This window comes from Heteronotia binoei, chromosome 10, assembly GCF_032191835.1.
Source record: "Heteronotia binoei isolate CCM8104 ecotype False Entrance Well chromosome 10, APGP_CSIRO_Hbin_v1, whole genome shotgun sequence".
Taxonomy (NCBI): domain Eukaryota; kingdom Metazoa; phylum Chordata; class Lepidosauria; order Squamata; family Gekkonidae; genus Heteronotia; species Heteronotia binoei.
In genome coordinates, this window is record NC_083232.1 from 49,198,662 (window position 1) to 49,216,869 (window position 18,208).

The following is an 18,208-nucleotide window of genomic DNA, read 5'->3' on the forward strand; positions in this document are numbered from 1 at the left end:
CCTCAATCTAATGTCTATGTAGTGACCAAGTTTGAACATATTGACATTGTCAATATAGTGCTTAGTGAACAAATATAGATAGTACAGAAGCCATCTTAAAAATCAGCAGTAATTGGCACTCTAGCATTCTGGGTCAGGGGGTTCATTCTCTGGGGGCTCACTCCCTCTAATAAAAAGGCGATTTTTCCCCCCTGCACTCTGCTATGAGTTTTTGGAAAAGACAAATAAAATAGTGTAATTAAATAATAACTGATTACATGCAAAATGAATCATCTGGCATGTTGAATGCATATAAATGCAGCATATGTATGATAAAATCCTTATTTGATCTGGGCCAATTTCAACTATGCACATGCTACCCTTCTCATAGGAAATTCTGTGTGCTTAAAATTACTCTGAGCAACAAGAAGAGCCTCTTGCACAACCACTTCACACATAGCATTCTAATACACACTGTTGTGTTATGGAGCGGCTTCCTTCTCAACCTGGAATTTAAAATTTGGTTTACATACGTAGGTAGGGCAACATTTAACTACCTTTTATAAAAAATGGTCAGAATTGATATAAAACAGCTAGGTTTTCAATTCTACAAATGATCAACTCCTGTAGTGTGAGATGCTTGATTGATTCTTGATTGAACTAGTCTTACTGTGGACACTTTCCCATGTTACTGGGACAGTAATGTTCACACTATTCTTATAGAAAACACCTCCTTATCTGAACATCCAAAGCCATCCTAATTCCTAAATCATGCTCCCACATTCATCTGGAAATATCAGGCAAGAATCGTGATGATGCTCCACAGAAGCATCTCCACAGCAGGCATGTTATATTTCTAATATGTCCTATAATTATATTTTCCATTACACAGGTATGAACAAGTTCTGTCATGTGGAGGCTGAAGCATAGAGGGTTTGTAAACAAAGGACTGGAAGCTGTCAATCCACTAGCATGAGATAAGTAGTGAGAGAAGAGATGGTGCTGAATCATGTCACATCCCCATCCCCTTGGCACATTCAGTGATTCAGCTGTGACTGCAGAGTTGCACCTGATCCTGGCATAAGCAGTTTGTACAGGGGGGCCTGCAAAGTCCAAGGTGAGGAGCAAAAGGCATACAAACCAGCAGGCGCTATCTCTGTGCAGGAAACAACGGGGGCGGGGGGAAGCAGCAAATCAGCATATTCCCCTCATCAGCTCCCCCCCCCCCAACTCCCATAGAGCCTCCACACCCTGCTGCCTCATGGAAAAGGCTGAGTCAGGGATAACACAATCCTTTGAAAAACATTTTAACAGTTGCTAATTTTAGTAATTTTTGTTACTGTAGAAACAAGCAGAGTTGCTCTCAAGAGCAGTCTGAAATGTATAACCCTAGAAAACAAATTTGTCCAGATCACACATCAAGACACATGTGAGTCAAGAAGAAATAATCAAAATGGGTTCAAAGACACAGTGAATGACTGAATCCTCTATTTTGCTGCTTCCCAAGTGTAATATAGATTTGCAAATGTTGCCATATGGTTATCAAGATGCAGAGATCATGTTAACATGTTGTAGGGCATGTTGTAGGGCACAATAACCACATTTCCTTCCCCACCCCTTGCTTCTCAGTGCAACCCTGGAATTCATTCAAAATAGTAAAAAGAAAATCTGTGTATGGCCCTCTGATGTCCTTTGGGTTCACATCCTCTGTGTAGATTAGAAGCCACTAGCTGAACCCGAAGTCTGAAAAATATATTCTGAATCATAATAATACATTATCCTCCTATCATTTAACTTGTTGGCAAATAAAAGGCCAGATGCTATATGACTGTTTATTACATGTTGGTGGCTTGAATCTAATTTTACAATGATATAAATAAAATTTTGACCACACTACTGTAATGTTTTATTGTATTGTATTTACTGGCTGCCAACAATTATGGAGATTTTAGTTTAATCTTTGTTGTTAACTTGGTTTTAAACTGATCAGTTTTGGGTCCTGATGAAACTCATGCAACATCATTGCTCGGGTTTGTATTAATGTTATTTATTGTGCTATATTTAATAATGCTTTTTATGTTTAATGGAATTTTATTCATTAATTTTGCAAGTCACTTCCAGTACAACATGACTAAAACAGGATCAAACAGAGCTAAAAATGAATAATTAATACCATAGAAAAATAAAAATGTTGTTACTGCTTTTTTGTTACTGGGTTGGATTCAGCTGGGTGTCCCAACAGTTAAAAAAGGATGAAAGGTTCCCTTTACCTATCAGAAAGACTATGCTAGGGATTATGAGACCTGCATGGGTGAAAAGCAACTGGAACAGGGGCTGTAATAAGGAGATGAATTAAGTGAGACTGAGTGAAAAAGCTGGCTAGATTCAACTAATTGCTTTCAGCCTGTCAATCTTACATTACTTCATTCATGGGATGAACTCTAAGGATAATACAGACTGTACAACATGTGAACAGCGTGGGGCTATCAGCTGTGGCTCAGTGGTAGGGCATCTGCTTGGCATGAAGATGGCCCTAGGTTCAATCTTAGTATCTCCAGTCAAAGGATCTGGCAGTAGGTGATGTGGAAGACATCTGCCTGAGAACCTTGGAGAGCTGCTGCCAGTCCGAGTAGACAGTACTGACCTTGATGGACCAAGGGTCTGATTCAGTATAAGGCAGCGTCATATGTTTACATATGCGCATGCACACCCTACATTTCACAGTAGAAAACAGAAATATTCCAGTGCATGAGTGTTCATGGGAAGAGTCCTGTGCATGGGAGGACTCTGACAGCTTAGAAGGCAGGGCCTACACAACCAAAGTTCAAAACATACCAAAAACAGAAAACAGGAACTAAAATGGCATCTTAGCTAATGCCTCCATATGACAGAAGCCCTGAGGTAAATTAAATACAGATCTATGTGCACACTGATTGCATTTTTGTCATTTGGTGTACATTGTTCCTCATTTTATTGCGGAGGAACACTGAGGCCTAGCCCAGCCTGTGGCACAGAATTCTTGAGCAGACATAACAGGCAAGTAATAATGAAGCACCTGTGATGACATATATGCTTTCCCCTAAATTTACCAATCTCCAGGGGAGGCCTGGAGTTCTCCTGGAATTACAACTAATCCCTGAATTACAGAGATCCATTTCCTTGGAGGATGGAAAGAACAATTTTTTGTGTGTGTTTGCAAGTGTCTGGCAAAAACTTTCCCAGTATGCCAGTCCTATGGATCCAACATAGAAATTTCTCCCCTATGCCTGAAAATGCAATAAATTTCCACGGTGGGGTTAGAACACCACTGAGAAGCAGCCTTCTGCAAATCCATGCCCAAGTTCTCACTATGTTCTACCCCTTGGTGTTGTGATCCTCCAAAAAACCCCCCCAAACAACCACCATCTTTGCAAGGTGCCAGCAGGGGCAGCAAATATTTTGGTTTTTTGAGGGGGAGAGAAGTCAGAAATCTAACCCCTGCCAAACTCATCAAGGTGTCTCTTCATGTTTCCCCGGGTAGTGAGTCAGAATTCTGACTCCCAACAGCTAGATAGGATTCAGTGTTATGATCCCTCCCTCCCCCCCACCCTTATCTTGCTGGAGTGTAAGAAGTTTCTGAGGGTAGGTATTGGAAATTCCTTGCCACTTCCCAGTGGTGACCAGTTGCACAGGAGAGGGGGTGTTTCAGCTGAGAGGCCATATAACATACCTCTGCCAGGACACATATTGCTAAAGTCTGTGTGTTGAATACCCTGTACCATCTAAATAGATTAAAGCACTAGAACCTCAGAAATAAAGTTCTGACCTCACCAGTAGGATCAAATAATATATGCATTTTCTTAACAACAATTCAGTCCAGCATTGTGGAAGAATGATCCCTGGAAACTTCCCTTGCAGCATTTGGATAGCTTTTTCAGTCTGAGTGGGATAGAGAAGGAAGTGACCTATAGTAACCATATCTAATTTGCATTGAGCATTGAAGTGCTAGGGAGCAAAATTTAGAGGCGAATATGATCTGCAAATTCATGTAGAATAGTTTATTTTATGCCCATTTCTTGGCACACTTCAGCAATTTATAAAATCATGTAATATGCAATTATTGTGTTTGGGTGTTATTACTATAGGCTATTTAGGATCAAACTGTATGGCATATACAGCACTTGGACAGAGCTTCTCTATGATGCATACTCTGAGTGTGGCCTGTTTTAGCAAACATAGGCAGTTACATAAGGTACATTTAAAAAAAAAAAAGCATTATGAAAACAGGGAAGAAAAAGGAACAGGATCTTCTTGTTTACCTCTAGGCCCATGGGACATCTATAAACAGCCTACATACAGATGTTTCCTAGATTTTATGTGAGTTAGTGGCCACATAACCTGCGCCTACATATTTTGGAATGTGTACACTACACATATGGCTTATGCAAATGCTACAATCCAATACATGGACAGACAATGGGACAGAAGGTAAGGTTACTCTACCTAGTAGCAGGGCTGGTCCTTCCATTAGGCAAATTAGGTATCTGCCTAGGGCACCGGCCCTAGGGGGGGGTGCCAATTTAGGCATCCCCCACCTAACTTTTTGTTTGAAAACATTTGCTACTGAGCACTAGCTAGGAGTCCCTGCCAGCTCTGGATGGAGAAATACCTGGATATTTGAGGGCTGGAGCTTGGAGAAGGTCGGCCTTGGTGGGGACTTCAGGCAGGTACAATATCATAGAGTCCCCCTCCAAAGCAGCCATTTTCTCCAGAAGAACTAATCTCTGTTGCCTGGAGAACAACTGTAATAGCTGGATATCTCCAGGTCCCACCTGGAGCTGGCAACCCTAGTTGTACCAGGATGTAAGTATCTCTCTGCTAATTCAAATGGGTGGTTTCATTGGGGTTTTTTTTGTGTGTGCATGCGTACACACCTGGAAGTCATGGCGACAATCTGTTTTTGAAAACTGGTTATCAGTGCAGGGGGGGGGGCAGCGCCAGAAGTTAGTCTTGCCTAGGGCACCAGATAGTCTAGGGCCAGCCCTGCCTGGTAGTGGTACCATATGAGTGTTTTGTGCCTCTCAGGAATATACCAACTCTTTTCTGTTTGTGATTATAGTTCACAGGCTGTAGTCTCTCCCCACTTACATCCTCAACCTGCCCCATGGAATCTCTGTGAAACTTGTATTTTCTTTTTTTCTTGTTTCCCCCAGTTCAACAGTTTTATTGAAAAATAAATAAATAGTTACAGAACTAACACACATGGAACAGTGTACAGAAAAAACAATAAGCAACCAAGTATTGACAATTAATGAGACACTAATAATAATAATATAGTACTATCTAAATGTACATCACTCCCAGACACAAACTCTGTGCCCAATGCATAATTCAAGAAGGGTAAACATTTATCTAATACCGAATGCGGTCCAGATTTTTTAACAGTTACAATAGTATCAGCCAATTTATCCAAAACAAAGTACTCCCAAAGTTTAGTACAACTTGGTGGCTCAACTGCCTTCCACCCTATAGCCATGGTACATTTCGCTGCTGTCAACATCAACATAATTAATTCTTTTCATTAATTATGAATTTTAAAACCTTTCCATATATTCAAAAGGAGAATATGTGGCTCAGTTTTTACAATGGAGTCAATAGCCATTCCATGAGGCAGTTTGAGGATGTAGAAACAGTAGTAGGGGAGGCTAAAGCTGCTTCTCTCTTCCTTGCTTTTGTTGCAAACAGAAAAGAGGTGATGTCCATGTAGAAGGCAGAAATAGTCCCATCACATGTGTGATGCAAAGACCAAACAAACATGTGAACGTTGTAATGTGTAGATGAAGCTTAGAGTTTTTGCCATCAGGTCCAACTTCTCCTGGTTTTGCAAATTCTTTATTCATCTAATTTGTTCCCACTACTTCAATGCTCTCCTAAGACCCACATCTTCAACAACCTCATTATAATTTATAATATGTGCCACTTTATGTTACCCATCTCTAATCTAACCATTCCCTGCTTGTGTGTCATTGTGTTGCCTTTTCTTCATCCCTATCTTCTTTGCTTCTTGTAGATTTCAGGTTGTCCAGTATGATCATTTCTATGCTCTGCATAGTGTCTAATTTTTTTAAAAAATATTTGAAATCAGGAGAGAAGATTAAAATAATCACAGGTATTCAGCCTCTATTCCACATTTGCTTTTAAGAACCAAAGTTTAAATCTGCATGTAGTCTTCATGGAAGTGAGCCTAGAAAACTCTAGTAACATATCTTGAAATTACTTGGCAGCTGGGATAACCAAACATAATTTTTTAAAAACCTGAATCTCTTTCAGTGAGGCTGAGAAGCGTCTTTAATTTCTGTACTGGAGTCAGACCTTCCTCATTCTTACATTTTACATATGCATTAAACATTAAGATGATTTCTTTTACTAAAAAATTCCATTCGGGTATACTCACTCACTGCTATACATTCTCGATAAACAGATATTAATTTCATAATTAAAAGTAATCTTGTGTAAATACCCTGCAGGCCTCAATGAATCAAACACATACTGTGTGTCAGGCCTCCCACTGTCTTCAAGTGGAATGTACTGGCTGGATAATTAGATAGTACATATTTTTTAACCTTATTTGCATGCATATTATATTTTTTGCACACAGACAAGCAGCAGTAACAACAAAAGTCAGATTACCACAGGGAATTCCCACAAAGAAGTCTTCATTCCTTATAATTTGCAGCCTAAATTAAAATAATTTGATCTTTGACAAGGATGAAATGTCAAGCAGAAGGGGGTCCTCTACAAGCCACAGCCTGTGGCTTCTGAAATCAGCCTAATTTATGTCAGTCACTTCTTAATACATATTTAAGTATTACACGAAAAAGATGATAAATATGCAATCTGACACCTTTGGTATTTCCCTGCTGTTAATTTATAAAGGTCTTGTGTCCCCCAAACTGACTAAAATTATTTAAATAAAGGGAGAATTGTGATATAAGATGATGCAGAGAGCATTTTCACTCAATATTGAACACAGCAGGCAGTATACTAAGACAATTATTTCACTAGGCCTCAGAATCCCGCTGTGATGAGTTACTTTCAGAATTAGTAAAGGAGAAATTCTTTTGTTCAGAAACAGAGGAGTTTTAAAGTATAGTCCATTTCCATTATGCCAACCTAGCTTTCAGTTAAAATAAGAAAACACAAATCTATTTTATTTGCTTTCCTGTTGTTTCCCAAGAAATGATGGCATTGTTCTATGGCTACTACTAAGCAGTGTGTTTCAAAGTGGCATAACATAACAATACCTGTTAATTTAAATGAAGATATATTTTTTCCAGAAGCAAAGAATGAAGAAAAAGAAATATACTAAGTCATATAAATATGTGACTGTACAATCTCATGAAATTTGTCTTTACAGTATAATTTGTTCCTCGTTTTTTGACTGAGATTATTATAAACTTTAGGTAACCAATCCATTGCCAATGGTCAAGTAATTTTTCCATAACTCTTTGGCCATAGTCAAAAGGTAGCAATCCTTTTGAACTACTCAAATTCTACTATTTTAGTTAAGTATTCAAAATAAGATTTTATAAGGATTTTGGAATATGATAACCTGTCATTCATTTTATATAGCGAAATCAAGGACCAATATTACAAAATGTTTGGAAGGCTCTAGAATATATGAACTATGATTCTGGAACAAATTTCCCCTTGGGCAAATGGAAAAGCACTCCTGCTTATGAAACCGAGGGAAGAGATTCCTATTGATTTACACTTACCATGGAAGACCTCAATACTTTCTTCAATGTAATTCCAAAGAATTCCTCAACCTTCAAAAAATGGCTTTTAAGGACAATGCAACCAGGAATTGCAGCAACACAAGAAAAGTAACTTCTGCAAATGGAGAATCATTTGCAATTCTTTGAATCTAACCGTAGATCTCTAGTATTATCCTGATAAATTACATTAAAATATACACTAAAATACAGACTACATAAATAATAACATACTTTTGTAACAGCTTTCTACATTTCACATATCATGGAGCATAAGTCCAGTGCTAAGATGAGGCATAACATCTATTAACTAGTCTCTAATTTATTTGTTCTAATTAGAGTATATATTTGTTTCAGACCCAACTGATGTCACATACATTATGGTTAATGAGACTTTAGAATTGCCTTAAGCAGTTAAACAGCCAAAGATTGTCTTACCTCTCAATAAAATATGAGTCCATAAAAATATGATCTGAACACTTCCGATCTTAAAGTATTGAAACAGCAGAATCCTAATATCCCTTATAGTGCGCTAGTGATTTTTTTTTTTGCTTCTTATATCATTGTTTTACCACCTCCCATTCACTGACTCTCAATTTTTATTTCCCCATATCATAACTGGGAATTTTTAAAAAATTGATCATCTTGTTATAACAAAATTATACAGAATGGATCCTGTGTGAGTTAGAGATATCATGTTTGAGGCACACACTCCCGAAGATGCTTTGCCTTCATGTCCCACAAGTAAAATGTGGATTGGACTTGGGGAGTCCAAGTTACGGACACTCAAAGAAGGTGCCCCCAGGAAAGTGCTTGCTGGGAAGAAGTCAGGTGTGAGTTCAGGAGAACAACTCTAAAGCATTATGACTGACCCAGGTCATTCCAGCAGGTGCATGTGGAGGAGTGAGGAATCAAACCTGATTCTCCCAGATAAGAATCAGCACACTTAACCACATGCACCTGCTGGAGTGACCTTGGGTCAGTCACAATGCTTCAGAGTTGTTCTGCTCAAGAGCAGTTCTTGGAGAGGGGATCTGAGTTAGTCCTCCAAAGGAGGTGATCCCAGGATAGTGCTTTCTGGGGAAATCACAGGTGCAGATTCATGAAGTTCAGGATTGTATAGAACAGATACAGTGCAAGTGAGAGGCATGAAACTCTCAGGGGACCTCCACATGATGCCCTCCAGGTTATGTGCAGATTGTACTAAGGGAGACTGATTTATGACCCTTCAAAGAAGATGCCCCCGAAAAAATGTCAGGCTGAGATTAAAAAATGTATAGAATGGACCCCATGCAAGATACATACACCAAACACACAGGGAACCTCTTCCTGCACCTGTTACTCTACAGTCTCTCCAAGTTGGGGGCAGATTACATTTTTGAGGTTCCTATTACTGACCCCCCCCCACAAAAAAAAAAGGCTTTCCTAGTGCATCTGGAAAAGACATCTATACTTACAGAAGTGTATGAAATGGCTCAAGGACAAACCAGTGACAGCAAACTCCCAGGGAAACGTCATCTAGGCAGACCCCACCCCCCAGCCAGACACTGGAAGCAAGGCAAGCATCTCCCAAATGCTCGTAGCCCCACCAATTATCCAAAAGCAGGTTTTAAAGGAGAGAAAAACAAATATCCCCAGAGTTTCAACAGGGGCTCCCCAAAGTTAGCCCATGACACCTTGGCAGGCACTCTAGCCACACCACATGAGCAAGGGAAACATTCCCACAACTCTCACAGCCTTCACCCCAGGGATGAAACACACAAGTCTGGAGTACACCCATCAGAAAAGGGGATTTTAACAGTAATTTTAACATAAATCATATTTTGTACTAATGGAAGCAATCCTGTGAGAATTGCTGTTGAGCAGTTTCCATTCATTCTAGTGGGATACAGGCCCCACTGAAGTGAATGGAAGCAGTGTGCTTGTTAAAACTTGATGTTAGTTTTGTGTCCTTATCATTTGTAGAATAATGGAAATAATTAAGTTGGAGGTTTTAGAAAAATTGTTTGTTTGGAAATAATAATATGTAGCAATATAAATACTAGAATTTTTTCCCATAGGTTTTTCATTTTAATTGATTAGTGACTGTCTTGCACAATAAAGACTGTTTACAACCAAGTGGCAGTTTGGTGTAGTGGTTAAGTGTGTGGACTCTTATCTGGGAGAAATGGATTTGATTTCCCATTCCTCCACTTGCACCTGCTGGAATGGCCTTGGGTTAGCCACAGCTCTTGCAAGTCCTTGAAAGGGCAGCTTCTGGGAGAGCTCTCTCAGCCCCACCACACCTCACATGGTATCTGTTGTGAGGGAAGGAGATAAAAGAGATTGTAAACCGCTCTGAGACTCTGATTCAGAGAGAAGGGTGGGGTATAAATTTGCAATTCTTCTTCTTCTTCTGTATTGAAGTTCAAACTCTGAAATAATGCACAGGGACTATTTCAAGTATATTCCTAAGTAATAAATACCATAGGCCCCCATCCTCAGACACCAAACCCATCCTGCCAGGCTGCTAGAGCCTGGCCCTAGCAGGACATCGCTACGGGTCTTGGAGCCTCGTTCCCCTGATCTGTTCCTGGGGCTCTCTATAGAGGCAAAAGAGCTGTTAGCACTGCCCAGAGAACCAGCAAACACTCTTTGGAGAAGAGGACTCTGACAGCAGTGATTCGGGGGGGGGGGGGAGGGGGGAGCATCCTCTCCTTCCACAAAGGCAAAAGAGTTGTTAGCAGAAATACCAGCAGTTGCTAATACTCTTTGGAGAGGATGACTCTGTCAGCAGTGACTCAGAGAGTGAGAAGAAGCATCCTCTCTTTCCACATTCCAACTCCCTGTTGATGCTCCCACCTTGAGTATGCCACTCAATGTCCCCTCCCAGCCCAGGGCCAGAAAGCAAATGTGCCTCCTGGAGGGGGTGCAAACCTCCAACATGTGTCCTGCAGGCACTTGCAAAGGGCGCACCCAACAATGTTGTTGTCGCTGGAGGAAAGAGTGGCGGCCAGCAGGAGGAAGAAGAGGCCTACTCCCTCTCAGGAGGGAGAAGCAGAAAGAGATCAGGAGGCCCCTCCAAGAAAAACCAGTTTCTCTTTGCTGCGCAGAAACGGCGACGCAAGCTGAAGCCCCAGGGCAGATAGTGGGAAATTGGAAGGACGCTGAAAAAAGGAAAGTCAGAGTGGCATAGGGTGAGTGCAAACTCAGTCGGGGTAGCTCAAAGCCCTAGTCCATCTAACACCCAAACCCCAGCAGGAGAGAGTTCAAAATTAGGAGGGTACAAATGTGGGTCCTCAGCCAAGGCAACCAGTGGCTTAGCTCCTCTGATCAGAGTGAGTGGAGAGACAGGGTGGCTCAGGACGCTGAGGGCACCTAACAACCATACCCTAGCAGGGAGGGGTATTCACAGTCCAGAAGAAATGAATGTGCTCTGCTTTTAACAAGTTCCCTGTCTAACTGCCAACAGCCAACAGACAAGAGGCTGTGGAGCTGAACTGATATATAACATTTTGATCCTACACAACAGAATGAGAACTCTGTTACTGGCAGTCAGCAGTGCCTGTTAATCTTTGGAATGCTCCTATTGGTCTTTCTAAGGCTGGAGAATTCTGCTCCTTGTTGCTTTGAAGTTTTGCAAACAGTTTAATTGAGCAGAAACAGTCTATCTGGACATTTATCCATTCATGAAATGCCACAAATTGCCATTGGCAGCATGAATGTTTGTGGATTGCTTGTGCTGGTTGCCCTTCCACAAACCTCGCTTTATGAACCACAAACTGACTAAAATTCATGATATGCTTTAGTTTGTGAGCCAGTTTGTGCCTGTCTCTAATCCTGAGTAATCACTGATAAATTTGTCCATGATTTGGATTACTTCATTGGGCTGAGATTATTTTTGCTTCCTGGGGTAATCAAGATTTTGTTATAACTTCTTAGTCTCTTATTTTTCATTACAGTGTTTTCTATATTGTGGTATGAATATTTAACACAATTACCATGCACACAAAGGAACCATCCAGAAATATTCTTTTTACGATCAATCAGCAGAGGCTTCACAAATTTAACTTTCTTGATTTCTGTTTTCTTTTTATTTCCTACTGGTTCTTTTCTAACTATCCTGTATGCTTAAATGGCAAAATGATCCCTTGTACAGAGACAAAAGTCACAAAATGAAGACAAATGATTACCCAAAATGCATTCTTTAACCTTTAATTCAGGAAGATATGTACAGGTTTTGTGAACTGAACTTAAAGGTTAAAAAAGTAGGTCTTAGAAATAAAGGTTTTTTTTAAAAAAAAAAATTACATGCCAGGGCAATTTTCCCTCACTTGGTTTTTTCCCATTTATAAATATTAACTAGACACAATAAGCTAGATCCAGTGACTCCTTTCTACTGAGGAGCCTAGCTCCAACAGAGAAGAAAGTTGTAGTATCCAACTCTCAATAGTATCCAAACTTTTCAATATTTTGGTTTTGTTTTTCTGTTGCTATATTAAGTGTGCCTGTGTATATCTGAGTGGCTTGGGAGTGGTTTGCTTTAATAATTGATGGTTGGAAGGAACCTTGTGAACACAGAATTGGGTGAAAAGATTGGTTATAACTGCAGAAAATAAAATCAGTATACTTTACATGTTATTCTCTTCTACCAAAAGCATTCACTGATTACTAAACTTCCAATTTTTAAGATTACATCCAAAGGATACATTATTTGTGCTGGAAAACTAATTTCACAACCAAGTTGCGTCCTTTATCTCAACATCCCTCTTACATTTCAATACTATGTTTGCATGAATAACATACAGTAATTAATTTCTTACTTCTATTTCTATAGATTCATGCAGTTTCTTGCAGGTAGCTGAGAAAGTTTCAGAAGTGCCAAATTCGAAATACCAAAATTTGTTCTTCATTCTGAAATGTGAAGAAAAAGAATAATCAATATCTGGGGGAAAAATGTTAGCATCCTGACTTCAATCATAAGGAAAGGCAATGCCTGACATCCATTTTGGAATAGATGATCTCATAATTTTGAAAACTTAAATGTGGCTGTCAAGTGGTAAAATATCTCCTAAGGCTATAACAGGAAAATTCTGGAATGGAGATATATTAGGTAACTCTGAGAGGATTTGGAGGGAAGGGGGGGCTACTGTCACAACTAAGTAATGTCTTGAAAACTTACTGTTATCTACTTTGTGTCTTGTCTTTGCTAATTTGATTTCTGATACTGTTCAAAATCTTTTTCCAGGGCATCCTATCATATTGAAGTAGAGAAACAACAATGAAAGCTTACTGTAAGCTATTGCAGTAGCTTATTATTCATTATGACAGATTTTTTTTTTAAAGAAAACATCAGTAGTACAAATCTTCAAATAATTAGCTGGAGGGCAACTGGATATGGATAGGTTTCACTTAAAATCAGTAATACAAAAGCAGCAGACAGAAACTTGGAATTTTAAAGTTAGATTCTACTGCAAAACAAAGTTGATGGAAACTATATCAAATGTTTGGCACTTTAGACAAAAACGTTTTGTCTGTACTTTTGCTATCACAGGATATAGTGAATATGCTTAGTGAAAATAATCTTTAGTAATTTTTTTTGTCAATACATTAAGAAACCTGTGATTGTGTAAATGGGTTCTTCCCATTCCATCTGACTTTAAAATGCTGTTTGGGTTTGGTGGGAAAGCTGATGGACAGAGATACGCAACTGTTTGCGCATGCAGAGCTGTGACAGTGAGTCTACTAATACTCATTTAAGTCTGCTAACAACAAAATGCCTTGGGAAGCTCATAAATTGCACCAAATATCACAACTTACCTGCAGAGTTAGGGCTGTTACAGGTATTAACATTTTAATAGGTGCTTATTATAATCTTGTGAAAACATACTCTAACTTGATCTGGCTCAGTATTTCAGACTTGTTACAATAGTGCAAAATGAGCCCTCTTCCCCCACCTTGTGGTCCTTGAGTAAGTGACCTAAATCCTGTTCTCAGTTAGAAGAAATAGCATCAGCTGTCCAGCCTTTTCTCAATTTAAAATTTATCCTACTGAATTCAGGATATTTTAAAGAGACCCTTGGAATCCTCGAGTCAATGGAAATGACATCCAATTAATAATTGTAAAAGAGGCCAAGCAGTCTTCAGGAACAGTCTTTATTTCACAAAATAAGTCATCTATTAGTATGTATCATTATCCTTTTTATGGCAAGAGCTCTTATAGGCCTTTCAGTGTTGAACAGAACATTAGCTAGCAAGGTTTTCTGTCCATCACCTTAGCCATAAACATGGAGGGGAGGGAACAAAGCTCACAAGAAATGCAATCTACTGTAAGTGACAAATATTTCAGGATTATTTTTTTTTAAAAAATGCAGGCTCTTTTCCTGCCACCAACATAATTATGTGAATGTAAATTTTAAAAACCCTCACAAAGCTCTAGCTTATTACAAAATTACAACTGCAGGTGAACAAATACACAATAAAACAAAAGTGCAATGATATCACCCTTAACAAAACCTGAGAAGATGTACATAATTTAAAAAAAAATGGTTCTTAAATGTATTGGTCAATAGGAAAGTTTGTTCATATACTGCTGGTTTCCAGGAAACCAATGTACTAAAAATACAGACTACATAATCGCTACTTTGATTTAGGAAACAGAAAGACTACCCATGGGTTCTAGCCTTGAAAATTTCCATTAGTTATAGACACATGATTCTTGCTAAAATCCCCAGTTCAATAGAGTTTGCCCTAAATTTCTGTCATTTTAAATATTACATGAACTGAATATTTCTGGTCTAGGCAATAAAGTCTTTATAGACCGTAAGGTATAACAGCATCTGAGAGCCAGATGCATAAAATATAATCCTATGGGAGAAAATGGGATGTAGAGCAGGAATCTATTTCATGGCCTCACCCACTATTCTCTTTAAAATAACTCCTCGTTTACTTCCTGTAAGTGTGCATGATCCAGCCAAAGTATGATACTTTTCAATTTCATTTATTCTGATGTGAAAGGTGGAAGCATGTGCTTTACTGTTCAGCTGAAATAAATGGGACTAAAATGTGCCCAGTTTCCTCCTATAAAATGCTGGAATGGTTTTATTAAATGGAGGGGAAAACTGAGGATTTCTAGAAAGCCTTTTTCTTCAGAACAGGAAAACTGTATATGGCAGAAGAATAAATGCCTTTTAAAGTCATTATGTACCACAAACAAGAGACTCCTTATGAATCACTTTAGCAAGACTGGGTGGAAACACTGTTTATTGTCCCAATCAAGCCACAAGCCATAGGCATAGATGTAAGTATTTCCTCCAAATCCAAGCCTGAAGTAGCATGTGCTTCATAGTGGAACAGGGAATTATGCATGGAAGTGGAAATTGCATGCACCATTTCCCAGTCTGATCAAATGGCCAAAATACTTTGTGTGTGTGTGTGTGTTGCCCTTTGGTGAAAGTTATAACTCTGCTGAAGGGGAAACATTGAGTACCCCCTGTTTTCCCTTAAACCCATTCCTAAAGCAACTGATCAACACAATTCTAAACAATTAAAAGGCTACATATGCTCATATATAACTATGCTCATGCACTATTGCATCAGAGGCAATGTGCGCATGCATTTATTTATTTATTATATATAATATATACTATATAAATATATTTATTTATTATATTTATATCCCACCCTTCCCAATTGGGATTAGGGTGGTTAATATCAGACTATATAACATTAAAAACTAGTCATTAAATTATTTATTTACTTTAAATTTATATCCTACCCTCTCCGCAAACAGACTCAGGGCGGCTAACAACAACTAAGGAGTACATGTTAAATCCACAAAACAATATAACACTAAAAACTATACAATTATAGATATTACATAATGGTACTATTCAACTTCTTATAGCAGTTCATGGTTTCTTCAGTGGGCCAATTCAATTTCTGTTAATTTCATAGATGGTCTATCCATTGGTGGTCTTTGAGAAATCATCTAATTTCTCATAGCTGGTATTCACTCAGTTATAAGGGTGGCAGCCATCTCCACTCATGTTGTAGGGCGGCTAATCAGAATAATTCTGTTTTACAGGCCCTGTGGAATTGGGAGAGATCCCACAGGGTCTGTATAGCCTCTGGGAGGGTGTTCCACAACATTGGGGCTGCCACTGAGAAGGCTCTGGCTTTTGGGGAGCTCAGTCTAGCCTCCCTTGATCCAGGGATGGAGAGAAGATTTTTTTGTCCTCCTGAACACAGTGCTCTCTGGGAGATGTGTGGGGAAAGGCTCATAGGAGGGGAGGCTCATAGACAAACAGGCCCCTGGGCATATAGGGCTTTATAGATCAATACCAGCACCTTGAAGTGGATTCGGAATGCAATTGGCAGCCAGTGCAGCTCTTTTAGCACTAGCTGAATGTGTGCCTGTTAAGGGAGCCCCATTAACAACCATGCAGCATTTTGCATGAGCTGCAGCTTCCGAGTCAGAGAAGGGCAGAGAAGGGCAGGCAGTAGAGGGTATTACAGTAGTCCATGCTTGAGATGACTATAGCATGGATCACCATCGCTAAGTCACTATGTTCCAGGAAAGGGGCCAGCTGCCGTACCCGCCACAGATGAAAGAAGGTGGATTTAGCAGTGGCTGCTACCTGGGCCTCCATAGTTAGAGAGCACTCCCAGGCTCTTGACCTTTGGTGCCAGTAACAATGGCACTCTGTCAAAAGCTGGCAAAGGGATCTCCCTTCCTTGGCCACCACAACTTTTATCTGGTTAAAAAACCAGATAAAACAATTAACAATTTTAAAAAATGGCAAAATATATATCATAGTTCTCAATTCAGAATTCTCCCATGGACTGGACAGATGATAGTAGGAGTCATTCCAGCTCATATTACAGGAAGATTTCATATACTAATAAATTAATCTTACATGTGTAGGTCTCTGTTTCTCTATGTTAATTGGATTCCATTTGGGCTGAGGTACTTGTAGGTACTTAGCCTGGACAGTGATAGAAGTGCAAGCCCATGGGGCAGGAGCATGTGGTTTGCAGCTCGAAGCAAGCTTTAGGCAGCTAACAGAGCAATCCCATCCTACTCCAGTCAAAGACCAATGAAGCCAATAGGTTTGTACTGGAGTAACTCAGCAAAGGATTGCATAGTTTGTGGACCAGTCCATATATGTTTCTGTTTCTTCTGTCATATTTGTTTAAACATTTTTGTTATTTCAAATGTTCTATAAGCTGCTTTGGATCCCTTCCAGGAGAAAAGCAGGACAGAAATGCTCCAATAAATAACATGATAGTCATGCAACACTGGCTTGTACACTGAGATCAGCATTTACCACATTTTTGGATTGACTGGTACAAAATACTATTTTGTGAATTATTTACATGTGTGCACCAAACTTCATCCTTCACAATGACTCGGAATTATAATAATCATTTGGATATATACCTTTCATAAGAACATAAGGGAAGACATGCTGGATCAGGCCCATGGCTCATCCAGTCCAGCACTATGTGTCACACAGTGGCCAAAATCCAGGTGCCATCAGGAGATCCACTAGCGGGCCAGAACTCCAGAAGCCCTTGTTGGAGCAAGAATCTACATAAACCCAGTCTGACAGCCACAGTATGACAGCTGGTGATCTAGCTGCCAGGCTAGGTCACAGTGACCTGATCAGCAGACCGGCTTGAGCCGGCAGAAGCCAAGTGATGCAATCTGCTGAGTCAGCATGGCCAGGATTGGCTGCTTGGACTATATATGATCTGTGTGTGCATCACACAGGTCTCTCCCTGTGAGATGGTGGTTAGGCGAAGCACTTTGCCCGTGGAGGTGATATTGTATAGACTGCACAAGAGAGCACTTGTCGTGTATATATGTTAATACACCTTTTGGCACTAGTTGCACGTGTCCGCCTGATTTTCTTTCCTGAAGCCCTGTGTCGGGCAAGTCATCTCCCTCACTCTGCTACTCCCGCTCCGACAGGGTTATGGGCCCAGGGCGGTTCCGCTGCGCGGAGGAGAGAGTTGAGAGTTGAGCTGACTGTGAGTTTGGAAAGAGCCGGAGGCGAGGAACGCCGGTGAAGGACACAGAAGCACCACCGTTCTCTGTTTGAGAGCCAGAGGGACGTCGGCAGCCAGCTGTGAGGAGGAGTCGGCACGATGGCTCAGCAACAGCTTGGAGTAGCCGTTGAGAAGCTCACCTCAGCCACCTACGCGGTGTGGAGCCTGAGAATGCAACACTACCTCAAGCGTGAAGGGCAATGGCTGTTCGTGAGTAACCCCCCTGCTGACTTATCTCCTGCCGAGACTGTGTTATCGGATAAGGCACTGGCCAACATAGTGCTGTCTATAGGAGATGACCAGCTGGTTTATGTGCGAGGGAAGGACACTCCCAAGGCTGCCTGGGACGCGTTGAGTGCGGTGCATGTTAGCACCACTGCTGGTTCCCTCATGGCCTTGACAAGGAGGATGTTCCGCACCGTTATGCCGGCTGGAGGGTGTGT

General features: G+C 40.2%; 1 protein-coding gene across 3 annotated transcripts in view; it reads right to left on the reverse strand.

Moving 5' to 3' along the window:
• DGKB (diacylglycerol kinase beta) overlaps positions 1-18,208 on the reverse strand; it is a 475,459-nt gene that overhangs the window by 107,536 nt on the left and 349,715 nt on the right. For all 3 annotated transcript variants that reach the window (XM_060248589.1, XM_060248588.1, XM_060248587.1), the window contains one exon: positions 12,536-12,626. In XM_060248589.1, the coding sequence (XP_060104572.1) occupies positions 12,536-12,626 (91 nt within the window). The remainder of the gene's footprint in view (positions 1-12,535; positions 12,627-18,208) is intronic.